This window comes from Lepidochelys kempii, chromosome 6, assembly GCF_965140285.1.
Source record: "Lepidochelys kempii isolate rLepKem1 chromosome 6, rLepKem1.hap1, whole genome shotgun sequence".
NCBI classification, from domain to species: domain Eukaryota; kingdom Metazoa; phylum Chordata; order Testudines; family Cheloniidae; genus Lepidochelys; species Lepidochelys kempii.
Window position 1 is genome coordinate 86923955 of NC_136385.1, and position 22692 is coordinate 86946646.

The following is a 22692-nucleotide window of genomic DNA, read 5'->3' on the forward strand; positions in this document are numbered from 1 at the left end:
GAGGCCAAATCTGGACCGCCACACACTTTTGAATGGACCCCAAAATCTTTTTGTCTACTTATTATCATTATTGTTATTTTATTATTATTTTCTCTGGAGTCTGAACTTTGACTATCCCTTGACCAATAAATTTGGACCTTGACAAAAAATAGACTACCCCTGTTCTAGAGCTTCAGGCCAAGGGTTTACACTTGTGAGGCTAAGGAAATGTAAACATATAGAGCCAGATGCCTGAGCCCATTACAACTCCTTTTAGGCTGCTGTGGCTGCTCAAAGGGGCCATAGAGACAGTTTAACTTGCCTCCTGTGATTTCTCTGTACATGGGGGGAATCCTTAATTAAGCTTCTGTAATGGTTTTACACATATACACTGCATTCTTAAAGTAGGGGTCATGGAGAGAGAAAGGGGTTGTGGCTGGTGAGCCTGGGCTGTTGGAATGGCCTTTGAGGCAACAGACAAACAAATGAAGTGCAAGCAGATCCTGATGGCTCCAGGATCAAAGAGCTGGAAAAAAAGCAACTGGCATGACATACCTACATATACTCACCTTGGTGCTACACTGGCCCAGCTCAACCAAAACAGAGAATGTGCACCAAAGAACATCTGAATTACTTAAGACACAGTATTCACCTTGATAGACAACTATGTCCTCCTGATGGAAGTTTTGCCCTTAGGTGTTCTGTGCCCTGTTGTTTGGCTCATGCTCTTCCCTGTTGCCTGGAGAAAGAAGTTAGGAGTATAGCAATCACTGTCAGGATCCTTCAGCCTCACTAACCCAGTTAAACCACAATTTTCCAAACCCCAACTGATATCTGGTTACCTGCAACTGATATCTGGTCCTGTATCTGAAATTCAGACTGAAACTGAAATTTGTTTTTAATGAACCCCCAATTGTACAATTAAACTTAATGTATTCTTCAAGAGCTTTACTTCTACTGGGCAGTAAACTACGGGTGCCAACCCTCCAGGATTGTCCTGCAGCCTCCAGGAATCTAAGACCAATCTTTATTATGGTGTGATGAAACCTCCAGGAATACATCCAACCAAAATTAGCAACCCTACAGTAACACTGTCACATGGGGCACAGCAGCAAGAGCAATAACGATGGTGGCATACCCCACTAATTCAAGTTTGTTTAAATACCCAGAAGACTACAGAGTTTGAGAATGTCACCCACAAATTGTGACTAATTTTCTCTTTTCCTTCTGTCTCATATTTTCGAGACAGTGCTTTATAATTACTATGAAAGGACATTGCCAAACTTGCCAGGCCCATAATTTTATCTACCTTAGTTTACAATATTATTATAAATAAAACAAGAAAATGTTATGAGGTAATTTGTTGATAATTGATAAACCAACAAAAAGTTTGTGAGGTAATTTGACGACTCCAAAAACTGACTGGAAATAGATATATCATGAGAAAATGGTGAGTAAAATTCCCCACAGTGCTCAGCTAACATACCAAACTTCTGCCCTATACCATCTCTGCTAATCCAGTTTTAGACTTCTCTGATCAGAGACTTTCAGTGAGTTCAAATTTTGTATTAGACTGAGTGATGTGAACACATGGAGAGGGATTATCTCTTCGACTCCGGCCCCTTTATGCTACAGCAGTGCATAGGGGCCATAAAAGTCCCAGGTCTGGCCACGGGAGAAGTTCCCCTGTGCAAGACCTGAGCAAAACACAGCTGCAGCCTGTCTTATGAACCCCACTCTGCAAGCCCAAACATAGGGAGTTTACCAGATGTGGTGGTGGAGGCTGGAGTGGCAGGCCATGGATAGGTGGGGAGGGTGGGGCCATAATGGCAACATGGGTTGTGGGTGCATTTGTGCCGGGTGCCACTTTGATACCTACAGCAGCCCAGAATTGGGAGGATGCAAAAGTGGCTCTCAGTCACTGACTGCCCTACAACAAAAAGAAAAGGAGTACTTGTGGCACCTTAGAGACTAACTAATTTATTTGAGCATAAGCTTTCGTGAGCTACAGCTCACTTCATCGGATGCAGTGTGTATGGTAACACCCATTGTTTCATGTTCTCTATGTATATAAATCTCCCCACTGTATTTTCCACTGAATGCATCCGATGAAGTGAGCTATAGCTCACGAAAGCTTATGCTCAAATAAATTGGTTAGTCTCTAAGGTGCCACAAGTACTCCTTTTCTTTTTGCGAATACAGACTAACACGGCTGCTACTCTGAAACCTGCCCTACAACAAGCACTCTGTGGGCTGTGAGTTTTGTGCTGTACCTCTCACCCCTGAAACTGCATCACAAAATCTTGTCCCTGGAGTTTAGAAACAGATAGCCATGTTTAGTTGTGATCAAAGACAGTGTTTGACATCTGATCTCTGGAAATAAAAATTACCACATAGTGACACCAACACTTAAAAATATCCTATATCTTTTGACAAGTAAATCTAATTATTTTTTAAAATGAGAATATGAGCCCTGTAACCAGACTTATTAAAGAAGAAAATAATGCTAGCAAGGTCTGTGCTAGAAGAATAGGTTAATCTGTAGTACAGTATTTATGCTATAATCACTGAGTTCACAAAGATGAGGTGAGTTCATGCATATATGGAACACCGTAGGCAGAATATGAAAGCTGACACAAACGGATGCTGACAAATGTAAGCAGGCCACCTGATAAAACTACAGCATTTATTATCAAATTTCATATATTTAAATAGAAGCAATTATTAATACTGTACATTAACACCCTTTTGGTGAAAAAAAAAATATTGCAACAAGAAATTGAATCCTGTATTGAAACCATGTATGCTGAGTTTTGCCCTGGAATGCATATTTACCTTGTCATAAAACTCCATAAATCAATGTTTGAAGTGCACTGATGCACACAAGGAAATAATTAGCACTTTGAAATATGTACAACATTAGCAAATTAATTAGCCTCACCCACAGTATACCCATAATTTGTCCTTCTCTTAATTTGCACCATAGTGTTCCAATACTCCCAGCCCAAAATTCAGCTCTGCAATAAGCAGGCATAACTCCCATTAATTTTAATGGGAGCTGCACCTACTTATGATAGTACTGCATTGGTCCCTACAGAATACTAGATTAATACATTTTACGCTCATTTTGCACACCAATTGAATGCCAAATAGATACTATATGACTACTTTGCCAGTTACTCTTGTTTTCGGACCATTTTATGGCAAATATGTAACTTACACCTCACTGTTCATTACACCTCACTGTTATACCACTGCATTTGGCCAATAGGAACATTAACAGAAAGATTCAGATAGTCAAATGAACTGATGAGGAAAACAAAAACTAACCTTTCAGTCATCATAAGAAACATTATCCTCTGAATATTCAAAAATTGTATGTCCTGCCATACATGGAGTATGCCTGCCTACACCCATAGACACAATGGTATGGCAAGATGCCCAGTCTCTGAAATGCTCACAGTCAGCACTTCAGAATCTGAAGAATTTAGTACATTTTACATTGCTGCTCTCAGTGGTGGAAGGTTAACCAAGACTGGGCTAAAAAGGGTAGAGGAAGCAACAGGGATGTGAAGTCATTCAAGTGACTGCCTGCTTGCCTTAAAAACTCAATCTTGGACCTTAAAGTTTGAAGGGTTTTTTATCTGGCACATGCAACATCTCCAGCAACTGAGATGCTATAGATGAAATTCCATCTCAGTTACACATGTGCAACTTTATTGTCCCTACAATGGAAATTAATTAATTTCTGATGATGATATGCAATCAGAAATAGGACTGGGCCCACTCTCCTGTAGTTAGAAGAAAAGGAGTACTTTGTGGCATCTTAGAGACTGTTCTGCAGTGCTAAGACTGGTAAAAAATATTAAACATTTATATTTTTCACTAAAGCAGGCACACTGTCAGAAGCTGATAGACAAAGTATACATCAGAGTCCTTTCATCCACCACTGAAATGCAGCCAGCTCAGAAAGGAAACACAGCATCTGCATCACAGCGCAGAGAAACACTTCACACCAGTTTCAGACAAGTAGAATATCATCTCCACATGAAACTGCAGAGGCAATTTAGGGAAGAATGGAATTTTCCAGTTTGGCCAGGAAACCGAGGCTGAACAGCTCCACTCTTGCAAAAAAAATGCTGCAGATGGTTAAATGACCACAAGCAGTCACGATCTTGGTTTTACAACTAACTTGAGATGATCACTGCATCAGTATCAGGCCCTCCTGCTAGAGCACTGGTTTGGTAATGACTCAGGGCAACAGTGAATTGCCAACATTGAGTACAATTTTCAAATGCACATGAGGCTCTCAAGCCTAAGATCTATTGACATTCAAAGTGTATTTTAACTTAAATCTAATCTAAAGTCATTTTTTTAAGGCCAGAACAAACATAAGTTGTAGAACAGGGGTGGGCAAACTTTTTGGCCCAAGGGCCACATCTGGGTGGGGAATTGCGTGCAGGGCGATGAATGTAGGGCTGGGGTGCGGGAGGGAGTGCGGAGTGTGGGAGGAGGTGCCGTGTATAGGAAGGGGCTCAGGGCAAGGGGTTGGGGAGGAGGAGGGGTGAGGAGTGTACAAGGGGGCTCAAGGAAGGGGGTTGGGGTGCAGGAGGGGGCTCAGGGCAGTGGTGCAGAGAGGGGTGCAGAGTGTGGGAGTTGGCTCAGGGCAAGGGGTTGGGGTGCATGAGGGATGCGAGGTGCAGCAGGGGGCTCAGGGCAGGGGTGCAGGAGGGGTGCGGGGTCTGGTGGGGGTGGGGTGCAGGCAGGGGGCTCAGGGCAGGGAGTTGGGGTGTGGGGTGCAGGACGGGTTCGGGGTGCGGGCTCCAGCCCAGTGCCACTTCCCTGGAGCAGCTCCGGGGTGGCAGCGGCCTGCCCTGGCCCCAGCCCTGCGCCTCTCCGGGAAGCGTCTGGCACCACGTCCCAGACCCGCGCTGCTCCGGGAAGCAGCTGGCACCACATCCCTGCTGCCCCTCAGGGGGGCAGAGGGCTCCGCACACTGCTCTTGCCTGTAGATACCTCCCCTGAAGCTCCCATTGGCCACGGTTCCTGGAGCCCTTTGCCCCCCCTCCCCTAGGGGCTGCAGGGAAGAAGTGCCGGCAGCGCAGGGCCTTTGGCCTCAACGGGATGGCAATCCCATGGGCTGGATCCAAAGCTCTGAGGGGCCGGATCCGGCCCGCAAGCTGTAGTTTGCCCACCCCTGTCGTAGAAGGAAGCAAAGCACTTTCACCTTCAAAACAAATAAGTTTCTACCTCTTGCGTTTGTAGAGAAAAACTTGGAGACCTGAATTAAAGTGCACTCCAAGGGCTCAAAAACCAGAAGGCAAATAAAAAATCCCCAAAATGTATTTTAAAAAAAATCTCTTGATTTTAAAGCCAATCTCATGATTTTGGGGGGGACCTGACTTGTGTTTTGAATGCCTGGGGTTAGCAATGCTACTTGCAATATGACAAGGCCCCACATACTCCACAGCAACCTGGGCCTACATTCTGCAGCAGACTTGTGATTTCTGCAGCACTCTCGTGTGGCAGAGTGGAAATGCTGTAGCAGCTTCATTTAAATTTTAAAATATGGAAGGTTTTATTGAATTAGATGTGAAGATGAATCATGCAATCAGTTCAGTTGACCCTAGGATATTTTATGTTGGCATTACATTTTTATTTTATGCTGTCTCCACATTTTCAGTTTTTAAGTGCTGCAGATTTTTGTACTGACAACACAATTGCACGGCAGAAATTATCAGGGGCAAGCTGCAGGGTTTGATGGTTGGGTAGGGAACAGCTCAGGCTTTTGGCACTTGGGAAGGGATAAACGGTGGTCCGAAATTGGAGGATAAGCACACCAGCTCGATGTTCCTGCTAAAATGTCCAGCAGCTAAATAGTTAACAATTTGACATTTAAATGGTCACATATGGGCTTTAGAGTTAACACCCTGTGAGCTGAATGGGGCAGTTCACACCTGAGATCTAATGTTTCATGCTGTTTGCAGACTCAGCTGGGCACCTCTGCCTTGATTTACACTCAGTTTATATTCTGCACACTTTCTTCTCAACTGTAAGGACTAGAATCTATTTATTTAAGTAAATCTTAGATTCAGGAGCAAAATACTGCAGGAAGGGGTGAATTTTGCAACATCTGCAGGGACTTTGCTGTGTGGTAATCTTCATTGGGGTATATGGAATGTCTCATGGGGAGGGAACATGTACTATGTGAGATGACAGGTAGAGTGTGGGTAGGCCATAAAGGCCCTTGAAAATGAAGGCAAGCAAATTTATGTTTGATGTGACAGAGAAAAGGGAGACAGTGGAATGATGCAAAGAGAGGGGTGTCATGGTTAAAGTGACAGGCTATGAAAATAATCTTTGCAGCACCATTATGAATGGATATGAATGGGGCAAGATTGCATTTTTCAAGGCCAGAGAAAAAGATGTTGCAGTAATCAAGACGTAAAGATGATGAAAGTCTGGACAAGCTGCATGGATGAATAGGAAAGGCCATATTTTAGAGATATTATGGAGAAAGAACCGCATGATTTAGACATAGCCTGGCTGTGAGTACCTAGAGAAAGATCTGAGCTGAAGCCCAGGTTAGAGGCCAGAGAGAAACATAGATTGGTGATGCTCATAGAATGGTAAGAACATAAGAATGGCCATAGCGGGTCAGACGAAAGGTCCATCTAGCTCAGTATCCTGTCTTCCGACAGTGGTCAATGCCGGGTGCCCCAGAGCAAATGAACAGAACAGGTAATCAAGTGATCCATCCCATTGCCCATTCCCAGCCTCTGGCAAACAGAGGCTAGGGACACCATCACTGCCCATCCCGGTTAATAGCAATTGATGGACCTATCCTCCATGAATTTATCTAGTTCTTTTTTGAACCCTGTTATAGTCTTGGCCTTCACAACATCCTCTGGCAAGGAGTTCCACAGGTTGACTGTACGTTGTGTGAAAAAAAAACTTCATTTTGTTTGTTTTAAACCTGCTGCCTATTAATTTCATTTGGTGACCCCTAGTTCTTGTGTTATGAGAAGGAGTAAATAACACTTCCTTATTTACTGTCTCTACACCAGTCATGATTTTATAAACCACTATCATATCCCTCCCGAGTTCTCTCTTTTCCAAGCTGAAAAGTTCTAGTCTTATTAATCTCTCCTCATATGGCAGCCATTCCATACCCTTAGTCATTTTTGTTGCCCTTTTCTGAACCTTTTCCAATTATCTTTTTTGAGATGAGGCAACCACATCTGCACGCAGTATTCAAATTGTGGGTGTACCATGGATTTATATAGAGGCAGTACGATATTTTCTGTCTCATTATCTATCCCTTTCTTAATGATTCCCAGCATTCTGTTTGCTTTTTTGACTGCCGCTGCATATTGAGTGGATGTTTTCTGAGAACTATCCACAATGACTCCAAGATCTCTTTCTTAAGTGGTAACAGCTAATTTAGACCCCATCATTTTAAATGTATAGTTGGGATTATGTTTTCCAATGTGCATTACTTTGCATTTATCAGCATTGAATTTTATTGTCATTTTGTTGCCCAGTCGCCTAGTTTTGAGAGATCCTTTTGTAGCTCTTCGCAGTCTGCCTGGGTCTTAGCAATCTTGAGTAGTTTTGTAGAAATATAGTGGGGGAAGGGACCCCAAGAGATCATCTAGTCCATCCTTCCATGCTGAGGCAAGACCAAGTAAACCTAGACTATCTCTGACAGGGGTTTTGTCTAACCTGTTCTTAAAAACCTCCAATGATGGAGGGTCTACCGCCTTTCTTGGTAACCTATTCCAATACTCAACTATGCCTATAGTTTTTCCTAATATCCAGCCAGAGTCATGAAAACCAAGGGAGGACAAAATTTCAAGATGATTTCACAATTGATAGTGTCAAAGATGGCCGGCAGGTCAAGAAGAATGAGTTGGGAAGAGTTTGTTAGAAAGTTTGGTGAGAGCAGTTTCAATGGAGCGCAAGAGGCAAAAGCTGGATTGGAGAGGGTCTAAGATGGAATTGGAGGAGAGGAACTCCAGAGAGCATTAAAGGGAGATGTGGAAAAAGTTGGAGAAGCAAATGGGGTCAAGGGTGAATTATTTTAAAATGCGATTAAAGCATACTTGTATTATGAGGGGAAAGAGCCAGAGGAGAGAGAGATTAAGGAGAAGAGTAAGGGACGGTATGACAGTGGTTGTGAAGGAGATCAGAGAGATGGGATAAGGTCATAGAGGACAAGTGGAAGGGCTAGAAGAGGAAAGCAGATGAAAAATGTGTCTCTCTGACAGAGGAGGAGGAGGAGAGAGTTGAAGGAGGGAAAAAGAAGGCAAGCCAAGCGGAGGGAGGTCACATCGTATTTTGTCAATTTTCTTTTGGAAGAAATTGGTAAGATCGAGAAGTGGAAGTAGAGCCATCCTTACCCATACGCAAAGTAGGCAGCAACGTAGGGCACCAGGAAATTTGGGGCACCTGTGCAGCTGCATGCTGCTCCGGCCCCTGCTCTTCCTGCTCCCGCGCCGACGCCCCTGAGGAGTGCAGCAGGGCTAGGCCTGCACCCACCTGTGGCTGGAAGTGCAGTGACCTGGCCCCAGCTGCACTGCCGGTGAGTGCTGGGGGGTGGTTCCCCCTTGCCCCCCAAGTCAGCCCCACCCTCCTCCGCAGAGGCCTGGGACCCAGAATTGCTAGGGACGGCCCTGAGTGGAAGCTTACATCTGTTCAAAGTGGGTATAAAATGCTGCCATCAATGTGAGTATAGAATTCTGATTTGATAATATTTTGCATTCCCTTTGCACAGGTGTAAATTTGCAATGTGCAAGGCAGAGGAGAATCAGGCCCAGTAACTTCACTACCCACTAAATATACCTGACTTCAGGGGCAAAAGACATCCTAGTGATGTCATTTATACACCCTTTTCCCCATATCCATCAGCAGGAAGAGTAAGACTGATGTCATTAAACGAAAGTAATCCCTGAAGAATAAAATGAAATTATTATTGTTATATAGAATAATACCCTATATGGAGGATAACCATAGCTGTAAATAAAATATGATTAAAAACACACTCCTGAATGAGATGTCCAGGACCCATACCCGTATCAGTTATGAATTATCTTTTTTTATAAAATACATGTGAAAGCAATAAAACACTCATCACATTTATAAATATTCTATATTTATCTGTAAACCTCAAGGCTCATAATAATGGAAAGTGATCTCATATGGATGCCAGTAAGTATTTACAATATTCATCTCTCACAAATGCTAGTGAAGGGGTGATAAAGTGATCTATGATTATGTCAGGATTATGAGCTACATATATTAATAATCCCACTCCCACTGAGTACTCCTAAACACTCTCAGCAAATCCATTTGTCCATTTTCCTTAACTGACTGGGTTTGATCCTGTATGAGGAATGAAATGTCTCAACAAAACTGGGCCAAGTATACAATTTATTTTTTCCTACAATAACTCTGTGCTTTGAGAAGTGCAATTTCAGCTCTTCTTCACCCTAATCAAAGATATTATGTAAAATGGGAACAAGAGAATTTGGTTTATAAAAGTCACTGTGGATGATATCTACTTTGAAAAACATAAAACCAAGACCTCTCTTTGAAAGTTGGTTTATTTTCCAACTTGTTCATATGAGGCTCTTCAGAAATGCAATATCAGTACTAAGTCTTCTTCATTATGTCACAAACTATTTCCTTTTAATTGACTTTAAATAGTCGAATATAACAATGCATGCCCCAAAACAATTTTAGTTGAGGCATTGCATTAAAATTCCTGAAGGAAATTAGTGCTTTGGCTACAAAGCAGCACAAATTTTAAACCAGTGAGCATTCTAAGTGGATTGGGGAATTATATCCACATGTCAAGAAGTAAAACAATTTTCTGGAATCATCAAAAGGTTTCAGTATGGTTATAAAACTCCTTCCTTTGAAAGCAGTCTAGTCCGATCTATAATTAGACTACAGTGTGATACAAATGCTGTGTGACAATACATAAAACAAAAAGCTTAAAGGGCAACTGAACATCATACAAACCTTCTTAATAGTGAAAACAGTGTACTTAACAAGCCAGTAATTTTATGCTAAATATGCACTTAATATGTTTACAAGCTTCATGTTTATTGCACACGGCAGCACAAAATGTTTGTTCATGATGTTGGTACTGCAAAATGCTTTTCTGGAAAAAAAGCCCTCATGTTTTTGGCCATTACCCACTAGCCTTCTTCTGGGCACCATTTAAAGAGGCATCTAACACCAGTAGTATATGCACACCTAACAAACTGTTGACGTAAGAAAAATGAATCCGCTATTTTCCTAGCTTTGTGGTTACTACGGTAAAGTTGGTTACCATCGCCATTTTTAAACTAAAAAAAATTATAAAAATGGGGAAAGTTCCAGGTTTTTTTTTAATGCTTTCAGCCAAAGAGTACCTAAAATTCACTAACCCTAATGTATTTTCTACCATTTTTTGAATATCAGTCTCATATTATAAAAGACTAGACCAGGGTTTTCAACCTTTTTTTCATTTGCAGACCCATAAAAATTTTCAAATGGAGATGCAGACTCCTTTGGAAATCTCAAACAGTCTGCGGACCTCCAGGGGTCCACGGACCACAGGTTGAAAATCACTGGATTTGACAGTCTCTAAAAAAATACTGATATTGTTAAATTGGGGTTTAGAAATATTAATTACATGTTAATCCTTGTAACTGTTACAGGGTACTACAGAGACCACTGCTGAGTCAGAAGGCATAAGTACATGCATTATCATGAAACCATGTCCCCATAACATTTATGTCTGGGTTTACACCAGATTGTTTTAGGAAATATCTCACTCGTATTTCCACCAGCGATAGCAATAGCTGGAGTTCTGGTTCAGAGAGGACTCGGGTGACCGTCAGCAATTTTATCACTGCATCATCAAGACTTGCTCTGAGCCAGTTTAAATGACATAATAGTAAAAACACCACTATCACCACCAATAGAGGTGTACTGGTGGTAATGCAACAGCAGATTTCCCAAAAGAAGTCCAGTATAGACATTGCCTAACCCATGACAGTCTTTCACAGCCTGTGCCATTGCCAGACCAGAATATAGATGGACAACCTCCACCCACATTCCCACTGGTATTCTTTTCTGGCATACATTGAGTGCCAGCCAGCATTTAGGCCTTTCACTGTAATGCCAAATATCTGCCAGAGCAGCCACAATAGGAGGATAAGTGTGTTGACTGCAGGTAATGCCTGACCTATAATTTGATCATGTTCTCCATACTGTAATGAAAAACAGAAAAAATAATTAGCCTCCTCCCACCCCCCAAGAAAACATGGAAGATTAAAATTCCACAACTTTCACAGACAGATGGATGACTAAGGGAAACAGCAACATTAAGTGAGTCCATCCATTTATATGCAGCTGCTCACAAATGATCTTTCAAAGAAAATCGTGTCCCAACAATTTCCATGAGGAAGGAATTCTTTACATATTGCTGCCACACCAACCCGGAATAGGTAGCCCAGGTGGCCCAGGATAGGTAATTTATCAGCTAAATGAAAGAAAGAGAGAGCAAACCATCTGGTCTGATCCTAATGCTCTGAATCTCCTCAGCCCTTTTACCAACATCTGTAACAGACACCACACATCTGAAGGAGTGCTGAACTTTTAGGAGAGGCATCCTCATTGCAAAATTGATGTCAAGCTGTAAAATTAAAATTAATGGCATTTAAACAATTGCTGATTTTGACGATGCTGATCATTAAGTCTCATTATGCTGTAGCTAGCTGGATTCTGAGCACTGAACTGACACTACCGAAATTCAGACAGTTAAGGTAGTAATGGAATTGTCAGAATTATCGAAGGATTCCCTATCTAAGTACTACTTTTCCTGAAGACACATGCGGGCACTTTGGATTTGTCCATGTAGATATAGAAAACTGGCTAGGATCAAAGCCAAATGTTTTGTGAAGCACCCATAAGAAAAAAGGTTATCATTATGACCCTGCTGGCTGCTTTCCTCAGCCTCTTCAGTAAACCTGATGTTTGGCCGGCATGTAAAGTCATCTTAGCAATTCTAAGACTTCCTGCTAGGTCTCTACATATTCTCTGCGTTGGGCTTGTGTTACACACAAGCTATAAGGATCTGAAGAAAGTTTTGCCTGGAATAAATGAACAGTTAGAGATGGAATACTTGCTATGGACAGCAGCAATGACATTCAATAGTCATTTAGGCTAATCCCACAAGTATATTTCCTATGGATGTTCCACAAGATGCCTATCTACTTCGATCACACAGTATAAATATTTTTTAGGAACTCTAGTTATTTGTAAGCGAGTACCAGGAATTTATTCTGGTGTATGAAAGTAAAAATACCCAACCTTTTAATAAGAAATATTACAGATAAAAGTACTCTTAGTAGCTCAGAATGACTCTCAAAACAAAAACAAAAACCACCCACAACAGAATTTGCAAATACATAAGGATTAAAGCCCACTGATATATCAGTATTATAAAAAAACTGCAGTTTATGCTCCCAAACATACACAGAATTTGTGCAGGTAATGAATAATGTGAGTGAGAAGGCATTACATGCTTAAGTCACAGGGTTATTGACCCTAAGAAAATGCCCACAAAGAGCTTTGTCACTTGGAATCTTCTAATAAAGAACTGTAACACTTCACCATAAATCCTAATGTCATAAGTCAGCTGTTACATGTGCTTTCATTAAGAACTAAGGCATCTTAAAGGACCATTTAAACGTAACTCAGATGCATGTAGTACAACACCTGAGGATGAAAGACGGGGTTGCTATACAGTATATGACTTCATATGTATCAGTAGGATTAGAAACAAGATAAGAAATTCTATATAAAAATTAAACATGTACATTGCATCCATAATGAGCACTAAGTGGGGATACATACCTTGTGGAATCATTATGTTTATGAAGAGCAGAGGCTGTTTTAAAGATGAACTGACATCAGAAATTAAGTACATCCTTTTTTCTCTGCTTTAACCCATGTTTATACTTAATATAGTTTTTGATCAACGTACGGTTCTTCGATACAAACTGCTTGTTCTAAATCTCCCTCCCGCTTTCTGTATCATCTTTTCTGCATGCAAGTTTGATTTTATATAAACAGACAAAATAGAAGAAAAGTGCAGTTCCCACATTAGTCTTAACAGGTCACATACAAACAGTGCAGCCACTCATGAGAGGAAGAAGCAACAAACTGAGTGCTGAAAAGTTTTGGGGGAAAAAAAAATCTTTTTCATGCAGATGTTGATCTGCAGCTGCATGCAATTGAGAATCACTGAAGCTTTTACCTTTTTGTGTAACGTAGCTACTATACTAGAAGCATTACAGGTCTCTCTCTTTAGCTTTTCTCTATTCAATTTGTACAGAGTATAACTGCAAAAAAGAGAGGGGAAAACAGACACAAAGGTAGAAGCAGATAGGCTGCCTATGAAGATTTATAGAACATGGTGGGCAGGTGGTAGGGATTTGCAGTGACACAGCTGATTTTAAAAATAAGAGGGGTGGAGGTGGAAAGAGAGACAAACATGGTTATGGCTACACATTCCTAAGGTCTGTTCACTAGAACAGGAAAAAAAATTAAAGAGGCAGGGCTGTTCAATGTTTTTCTCCCACTCATTTGAATTGATATTTAGGAGTATTTTAACAGGGGAGGATCTGCAATAACTTGCAATTTCTTCCCCATCCCTCCTCCAACTAATTTAAAAAAAAAAATCAAGGAAATTAAGCATACAATAGGAGTAGTAATGGTGAGCTAAGACTGAAAAATTAAGCACTCAAAAAGCAGAAAATTCCAAAATATAAGTTGCTGACAGTGTTAGAGCAACCATATAGTACAGATGTACTTAGTATCATCTTCTGTTAATATACATGAAGTTATTGATAATATGGTACAAAAACATGTGATGAAGCCACATTAACACTATAATAGCAACCTTATTTGTTTGAATTTCCTGACTTTCAAGAGCATAGTTTTACGATTACAGTAAAGATTTGTTTCCTATTTTATGTATTAGATGGTGTAAATAGGATAACAAGAAGAACTGGGAATACTAATATATTTCATTACTTTAGATTTAAGATTGTGATGTGGAAAAAAGGTCAAAACGATTCAAATATGGTACCAAGTGCCGAGTATGCACAATACAATCCTAACAGAACATCTTGAAATAGTCCAAATGGTTCTACCTATTTGTCAAAAATACTTAACTTCAGAAACTGAGCATTGCCTTGTTTATCTTGTTTGTATGAAAATGTACATTCATCTGCTGTGTCCAGACAGAAGGCCTGTTCAGATAGCTGCACTGTACATTAACAATCAATTTTTAGTAAGAGCAGCTGTCTACTAGAGGATCTAATCATATTAATTGTAGATGCCTTTATTAATGTTCTGCCATTTAAGCTGTTTCTATGTCTAGAAGCCTTGATATGAAGAGACGAGGTACAGACAACTATATATGAAGAATGAGTTTCTTTCATCGGTCTATACTTATACATTCCCATTTTTCCCCTCACTTCCATGTCTACCCAGTATCTCTTCAAAATATCAAAAGTAATTTGATATTGTAGATTAATTGCAAACTGCCATTAAAAAAACCCAACACCAAAAATTAAGGGAGCAAAAAGTAGTACTGAAATTACTTTGCTAATGTCTATATAATGCACCCAAAACTTTTTCTGTGGGGTGAGTGAAGCGCATTTTGTTGGTTGCAGCAAACAAAGAAGAGAATTAGTGGGAAAATTATGAAATGGGAGGCTCAGAATTATGAATATTTAAAACTAACAAGTTTGGTTGTTTTTAATCTATTCTCTGTCTTGGCTGGTCTATTCAAGTAGGTACTTCTGTTGTCCCTCTCTCATAACACAAGAGTAAGGGGATATTCAATGAATTTATAAAGGGAAGAATTCAAAACTGATAAAGGAAATACTTCTTCACATAGTGCATGTTTGGACTATCCAACACGTTGCCACAGGAAATCATTGAAGCCAATAACCTAGCAAAATTCAAAAAGGGATTAATGTTTATGTGGCTATCATAATACATTTTTTGGAAGGGCTATTAAACCTCATGCTTTAAACCTCAAGTCATCTAACTATTAGAGACGAGAATGAGATCTAACGTAGGGAACAGATTATCCCACATCCACCTACTACAGAGTTCTTATACATTCCACTGAAGCATATTGCACTGGCCACTGCAGGACCTCACGTTTGATGCAATGTGGCAATTCCTATGTTCCAGTGCAAGTAGGCTGCAAACTGTCTTACTGTGCTAGGTGCTATACAAAGACAATGAAGCCCAAATTCTGATCAGAGAATCTAGGTGCTACCTGTGATACAAATAAACAGACTACCTGCAGCTATTTTTAGTTTTATTTATTCCAGGTTTTCTGAATCAGAGATATTTTAAAACTTAATTCAGTGGTTAAGAGAGGGGCTATAAGGACAGCCCTTGCGCAAGATTAGTGCAAGTTTCTTTTCAATACACAACCATTAAATTTCAACTATTAATTAGAGCAGTGGTTCCCAAACTTGTTCCGACACTTGTGCAAGGAAAGTCCCTGCTGGGCCGGGCTGTTTACCTGCTGCGTCTGCAGGTTAGGCCAATCGCGGCTCCTACTGGCCGCAGTTCGCTGCTCCAGGCCAGTGGGAGCTGCTGGAAGTGGTGCGGGCTGAGGGACATACTGGCTGCCGCTTCCAGCAGCCCCCATTGGCCTGGAGCAGCGAACCGCGATCGACTGAACCTGCGGACGCAGCAGGTAAACAAACTGGCTTGGTCCGGCACAGGCTTTTGCTGCACAAGCGGCAAAAAAAGTTTGGAAACTACTGAACTAGAGGGACCAAGGAGAGCTGAAGTCAAGAACTGAATGGGCCATGAATACTAAGCTTTCTGTTGGTATGGTCATAAGGTTGCCAGTTAATGCAAAGATGGGCAATGACTTTTACAGAATACCATTGCTTGTTTTGAACAAGTTACAGGGAAGCAAAAGCCTCCTTTTCCCGGTTCTCTGTGCCAGGTTTTAGCACAAGTGGGTTTCTAAAATTGTCAATTGCATCTAATATCAGCTTAGTGGTTTTACCTAACAGCACCCCATTTCTTAAGCATACTTTAAGAGCTGCCTTGGACATATACTTCAAGCTACTCTTCCTAATTCCAGGCTGATTCTCCCCTTTCAGAGAAGTTAACCCCTGTATTATGTCTCCAGGCCCTCCTGAAATAATTTGAAAGCATGATCAAATTGAGTAGGATCAGTGATTTTTAAAAGAAAAGATGCCATTTCTGCAAAAGCTACTCTCAAAAACTTTTATTTAACATTCCTTTATCAATAAATTAACTGAAGCCAAGATATCCAAAGTCACATAGACAAAAGACATACATAAGAAGATATTCAGATTGAGAGGCTTTTCCTTCACTTATAAATTACAATGAGGCCCTCACCATTTTGAACAGTGACAGAAAACAACAGCTGACAAATGAGTTTGGAACAGATGTCAGTTGTCTTTCATTTGTTTTAGAATTCAATCAGCAGTGGTTCTGTAGCACTGTTTTTAAAAGCAGGATATCTATTTACTTAATTGGACTTCACATCAGTCAATACTGTTTCAAGAACAGATTAAAGACGGACTGAACATCTGATGCAAAAGCTGTTTTAGTTCAGGACTCTGGACCTTATATAAACACAGCTTGTACTTAGATTTTATATGTATTTGTTGGGATTTTGAGTCTACTATATACCTTAGCTAGTTTAAAAAATATATATATCCTTTAATATTCCATTTTGAAGAAGCCACAGACACCTTCTAAGATTATTCACACCACCAGTGACATTAAGTAGCAGAGGAGAATGTAAATTTAAATGCAAATACTTATTTAAATTCCTAACTAAAATGGAATTTCAATTAAAATTTAACATCTTAATTTTAAATTGTTTTGATGTCTAATGAAGTTGTTTGTACAAACTGATTTGTTTACAATATAAAGGTATTTTGTGACATAGTATATGGTGTTCCAATGAACGGAGATTAAAAATACATTTTTAATCTCAGTTCATCACAGTACCATATATTAAGCACACATTTGATTCTAATATTAACTAGGCTCTGCACACAAGGTGTATAATTGGAAAAAGACTGAGAAATCAAGAAAGATCATTGTAGACAACTCCCATGCATTTCAGTTATTTTTCAACTTTAGTAAAAGATACTTGAGTTTTGAAATACAAAAAACAAAATTAATTAACACATTTAACAAGTCAGTGGACAGCATGCTTTGTTAAACTGCAATGTAGCAGAATTTAGCCTACATAAAATAGGTATCAAAATGAAATCTGTAAATTTTAGGGACAGCTGGAAGACTGAAATAAAGTCTTAAAAGTTGCACAGGACAAGAGATCCAGACAACAACACTGCTAGGTCATTCAGTTTACAAAGGTGTTTGCCATTAACTGCTCTGCTTTTTAGAGGCTTAAGGACCGAAAATAAAAACTCAACATTTAAAACTTCATAGTTCTACTCTGACTTTTTAAAATAAGGTAATGATAAAAGTATTTCTTCTAGTAGCATGTATATTTCAGCTGTGATTGGCTGCCTAATAGAGTTCCTTTATGCATACGAGTAAAATCATGTCCAGTTTTGCCATTTGTGGATAACGATGACAAGATACAAAAGCATGCGTTAGCCATAAATAGCTCTGGCTAAGGGAGGATTGCTCACACTGAGCAGATCAAATTCTCTATAAGGAGAGCAGTATTTGGCCTTTAGCCAAACCATGTCCCTGATGCAAGAGTTAGTAGTGGAAAACACTTTCCAATTCTTTTTGCACAAAAATTAACAAGTTGAACCATTCGTTTAGGATTTCTTAGACGGAGTCAGTGTTCCTGCAGCATTTGTAGAAACAAAGAAGATTTAACTATTCAAACCCTATAACTCACTTGTGTGAAGGTAAGCTCTTCCTGCCATTACACATCAGATTGGAAACAAATGTTACAGCCATACATTTCTGGCATATAGAACTTTATGAGAATTCAGGTAAAGAAATATGTTGCACGGGTAACAAATTCCTACATTGTAAACTTCAGATACAAACGAGTTATGGATTGAATGCTCCCTAATAATGGCAGCTTATTTACTTAAATGGTTATAAACTGGGAAGAGGTCCTTTATCCAATCAACAGAATAGAACAGTTAAATTACTGTAAAGCAATGTCTAAATTATGACTAGGGCAGAAAAACTATTACTGAAGTTGAGATTAATGATTGTTTACCTTTATAATACTTTCCATAGAAGTTAAGTTATTCAAAATATGCTTAATTTAAACATACTTCAAACTATATTTTCCAATGAAAACAAGGCAACATTCTGTAATAAGCCACAAGTTTTATTGCAACGTGGCCAGGTTTTTTTTTTTTTTTTTGATTTCAAAACAGTGTTCCATTTAAGGCTCTTTTTATACAGAAACTGCCATCATGACTGATGTTTTACAAAACAACTTTAGTGTTGCAAGACTCACATGGTAAACATAACTCCTACTCCTGTTCAGTAGTGTACATTCAATGGAAAACGAAAGGCATCAGAACAGCTACTTCATTTTATAAAGATATGCATGTAACAGGAATGAAAATCAAGGTACTACAATTGTTTGATGACACAGTTACAGCAACTTAATTGGCATTTCTTTGGGGGGAGGGGAAGAAAAAAAAATCAAACATATTACAAAAAAGTGCTTTAAATGCATAGTGTTGTGTGCTGCCATGTCACAAAAATAGGCTTGTCAAGGCAGGTGAGGTGTATGAATGCACAAGAGCCTCATGGAACTGCAATCAAGTGCAACTGTAAGTATACTGAATAGAGTCTACCATCTGACCAGTGGATAATGCTTTCAAGGCATTCACTTAGCTTACCCTTTGCTGTTTGCTAGACTATTCACATTAACTATCACATTCATTGTACAGGTTGCAAGGAATGCATGCAACGCCAGTTCTGGCTAAGAGTATGACATGAAGGCATTCCTTGGGGTCTACATAAAACTACCAGGATTAAAGAATCAAATGGCAATCACTGGTAGACAGTTTAATTTAATGACATCTCCTTCAGGTCTGTAGAAAGGTGAATGGGGGGGAGGGGAGGAGGAGTTATACTATTCCAATTGAATGAGCTGCAGAAATGGAAGCTCCTTAGATCCAGATGGCACTTGTATGTCTTTCTATAAGGGTTTTCCTTCAAGTGAAACTACCACATTGCCTCCCAATTTCTCTGCGAGTGTTGAACGGTCCTTAATATCATCCAAACCATTTACTTGCCACTCATGTTTAATACCTGAAAGACAAATGGATAAAAATATATTTGTTCAGTTCCTCAATGCTGAGAAGAACTGTAACTGCTATGTGGAATATCAGATGCCTGTACCTGTAAATTTCTTTTTAATGGCATCTTTAGAGCTTGCGTAGATCATCTTGCTTTTTAAAGGTGCACTTTCCGGAGCCCTGTAAAGGCAAAAAGTAATTATTTAACCCACTGATATTAGAAGGAAAATGTAAAGATTTTCAGTTTTAATAGCAAGTTGATTTCACACACCAGAATATAAATACCAGGTCTTCTTTCTTAGACTCCTTTGTCTCGTATGTGGCATCATACAAAGCATATCGGCAATCATTCAACGGTAACAACTTCACAAAGGCTGTGTAGGGGTCTTCCACAGTATCGCCAATATCACCAACTAATATCTGCTTTGTTTCCTCTACAATTATCTGTTTTTTGTCATCACTTAAGCAGAAAAGAACTGCTTTCTTTCTTTTTTTAATCTCTTCTGGGGTTGAAGATTTCCTTACTTTCATGTCATTAAAAACCTTTATAACTTCGTCATTCACTGTTACTCCAGAAGCCTGTAAATGAGATGAAGGAAATAATTATTTAAATGCAAAACGACTAACATTGACTATAGGGAAGATATTACCTGATACTAAATAAAGAGAAATCTACTCTATAATTTAAGAACAAAAATTTTACACTAAAACCTGAACACTCTAGAACCATAATGATGTCAGTGGGGTTGTATTAGGTAAAAAACTGTACAAAATTTTTTCCTAATTTATTCATTGTTTTATCTCAGCATCGTCTCCTTTTCAGTTATCGATCCTAAATAACTGGGTTTCCATTGCACATACCAACCAATTATCTATTAGTTTATCATATATTTGTCTCAGCCAGGGGTGGGGTTTTTTGTTTGTTTTGTGGGGTTTTTTTTAGTTGGAACAAATGTTATATCAGCAGTTCATATCCAGTAGTGTCATGATTCTAGTTTTGTTGAGTGATGTAAGGCTCTAGAAGCAGTAGAAATGCCTTCTGAGTTGTGTCAACTGCAATGTTATGTTTTTAAAACTCCTTTCTTTTACTTAATGCTGATGCACTAACCAAAAAAAAAAAAAGCTACTGCAGTTTCTACATGAGGAAAGTACAAATTGTACAACACACTACAGTAGTTCCAACCCATTCAGAACCCTAACGTAAAACAGTAAGGAAACAATATACTGAGAGAGCTGACAGCAAACTCACTACAACAATTTTAGCTTGTTACTTATAAGCTAGCTAAACACATCCGTATGGCCCTTGTTTTCAGTTCATTACATTCTTTATTAAAAGACCGCAGTTTCCAAGGTACAGCATGCTGTTTCAAGAAACCAGGTAAATAACACATTAAAAAAAAATAACAACCCTGCCCCTTTTGGAATATAATCTGTACCTTTTCCTAGTTTAGTTATAGGAAATACATTTTATTTGAAGAAATGAAGGTTTTACTAGCCCATCTCCACTATTAAACTCGGATTTGCTTGCAAGATTCTTATTAGAAAGATGGTTATGTAAACCTTAAAAATAAGCTTAACTGCTAGTGCATTGACAGCTTAGACTGCTCACTCCCTATTCCCCCTCTGAAAGAGGAAACAATGCAGCTCCATTGCCCTCTCTTCCCCACTGGAGAGCGATGCAGGTTTCTGGGGGAACTGCAGCTAGTGAAGTCAGTCCGAGAGGGCTGACTGCTCCCTGAACGCACCCTGCCCACTTTAAAGTCGGGTTTAGCCCACGAAAGCTTATGCCCTAATAAATGTGTTAGTCTCTAAGGAGCCACAAGTCCTCCTCGTTGTTTTTAAATAATCTGTTCCTCAGCCCCCAGCCCCGCCACATGATATTTGGCAGCACAAACTCCCCCTGCGGTGGGGAAATCAAGCAGGCAGGGCCGGGGCCCGAGGCTCTGCAGCAGCAGCGTCAACCCCGCGTCCTCCACGGGGAGAGACGCACGGAGCCAGAGGCGATGAGCCTCAACCGCCCCCACAAACCTCCCACCCGCAGCGCGCCCGGCAGGCAGACCCCCGCCCCGGGGGGACCCTGCCCCCGCGATCACCTCGGCTCCCACAGCCGTTCGCCCCCGGCTCACCGGAGGGGTCCGCCCGCCGTGGTGAGCTCAGGCTGCGATCAGCCCTCCCCTCACGCACCACCCCACTCGTCCGCAGCGGCCAGGCGGCAGCCCCCGCCAGCCTCCCGGGCCGAGCCCCGCAGCCTCCCCCCCCCCACTAAAATTAGATTAAAATGGCCGCTGAAGGCTTCGGGGCCTGAACACCGGCCCGGACCCGCTCAGCCCCTCACCGCGCCGGGCCTCCCGCCCTCCGCGGGCCCTGGCCGCCGCACTGCCCCGAGCACGCCCCGCCCTTACCATGGTGCCGGGTCCCTGTGGCGACGGCGGCTGCCTGCAACGCTGGGATGCTGCTCGCACGGAGCGCGCGGGGGGCTGGGGCGAGGTGGGCGGGGGGACGAGTCACATGGGCGCCGCGGCCGCCGCCTTCACCACCACGTGCCGCGGCGACCCTCCCAGCCCGCTCCGCAAGGGGGGAGGGGGATGGGCCCCTGCCTCGCCGCGCGGCCGGAGCCGGGGGGCAGCGCCTGTGCTACGCCAGCCCCGCCCCGCCCCGCCTTGCGGCCCTCACCGGCGTATTGACCTCTCAGCCCAGCCCTCCAGTGCCCCGCCGGGCATCCCTACGCCGAACTGCCCGGGCCCCTGAGGGGGCACCGCCATACCCCCCTCCCAGCCCGGGGTCCTCAGGAGAGCATTCATCTACCTGGGGCACACCCCACATCCATCTGCCCGGGGCCCCCCTCACACCCACCAGGCTGCCCTCAACTGTTGCCTCCCCCACCGGACTGTTGGACGGGGGTGATATCACACATCCCTTTCCCCGCCCCGCGGGAGGTGCCCCCGCCACATCTTCCATACGGATCTTGTGATCCCCAACCCCCTTCTAGGGGTATTATCGCCCCCCCCGACTCTGCGCCACGACACTGCGCCTTTCACAAACCTCCCCTGCGGACGCGCGCGCGCGTGTGTGTGTGTGTGTGTGCGTGCGTGTGCAGTCCCTCTTAGCTGGCAGGCACAGAGGGGAAATCAGAGCCTTCCCTTTAGCAATGATGTGTAGGTGAATGCATTTGAAGGCTCTCAGCACGGGACTTTGCAAACGCTAAATAACCCCGAGAGCCCACTGGTGGGGTAGCGGGATACATAAGATGTTCTGTTCCGGTTGCTGGAGAGCGCTTGCTGTATCATCGTCCTCCTCCCTCCCCTTCTGCTGTCCCTGCAGTGCTGTTGGAGCCAGAAGTTTGGATCTCGGGGTCCCATTGCTACCTGAAAAGTTCCGAGTAAAG

General features: G+C 41.6%; 2 protein-coding genes across 17 annotated transcripts in view; one reads left to right on the plus strand and one right to left on the minus strand.

The window, feature by feature from the left end:
* Positions 1 to 16294: 16294 nt before the first annotated feature.
* CFL2 (cofilin 2) lies at positions 16295 to 21951 on the minus strand. 3 transcript variants are annotated; one of them, XM_073349010.2, is made up of 4 exons: positions 21710 to 21951; positions 19579 to 19886; positions 19411 to 19487; positions 16295 to 19320 (listed from the first exon to the last, which is right to left on the minus strand). In XM_073349010.2, exons 1-4 carry the CDS (start codon positions 21710 to 21712, stop codon positions 19208 to 19210), a joined length of 501 nt encoding a protein of 166 aa, XP_073205111.1. In that variant the 5' UTR covers positions 21713 to 21951; the 3' UTR covers positions 16295 to 19207. The 3 variants fall into 3 exon arrangements, with proteins under 3 accessions (XP_073205111.1, XP_073205114.1, XP_073205113.1); XM_073349013.2 differs by lacking the exon at positions 21710 to 21951 and adding an exon at positions 21643 to 21666; XM_073349012.2 differs by lacking the exon at positions 21710 to 21951 and adding an exon at positions 21434 to 21535.
* The window catches only part of LOC144930664 (uncharacterized), a 35753-nt gene continuing 34285 nt past the window's right edge, over positions 21225 to 22692 (plus strand). For 13 of the 14 annotated variants that reach the window (XR_013635974.1, XR_013635968.1, XR_013635973.1 and 10 more), the window contains exon 1: positions 21593 to 22691. The gene's annotated coding sequence lies outside the window, so the exon portion shown is untranslated. Of the gene's footprint in view, positions 21455 to 21592; position 22692 lie in introns of those variants that run through there. The other variant, XM_078853353.1, reaches the window with a different exon arrangement.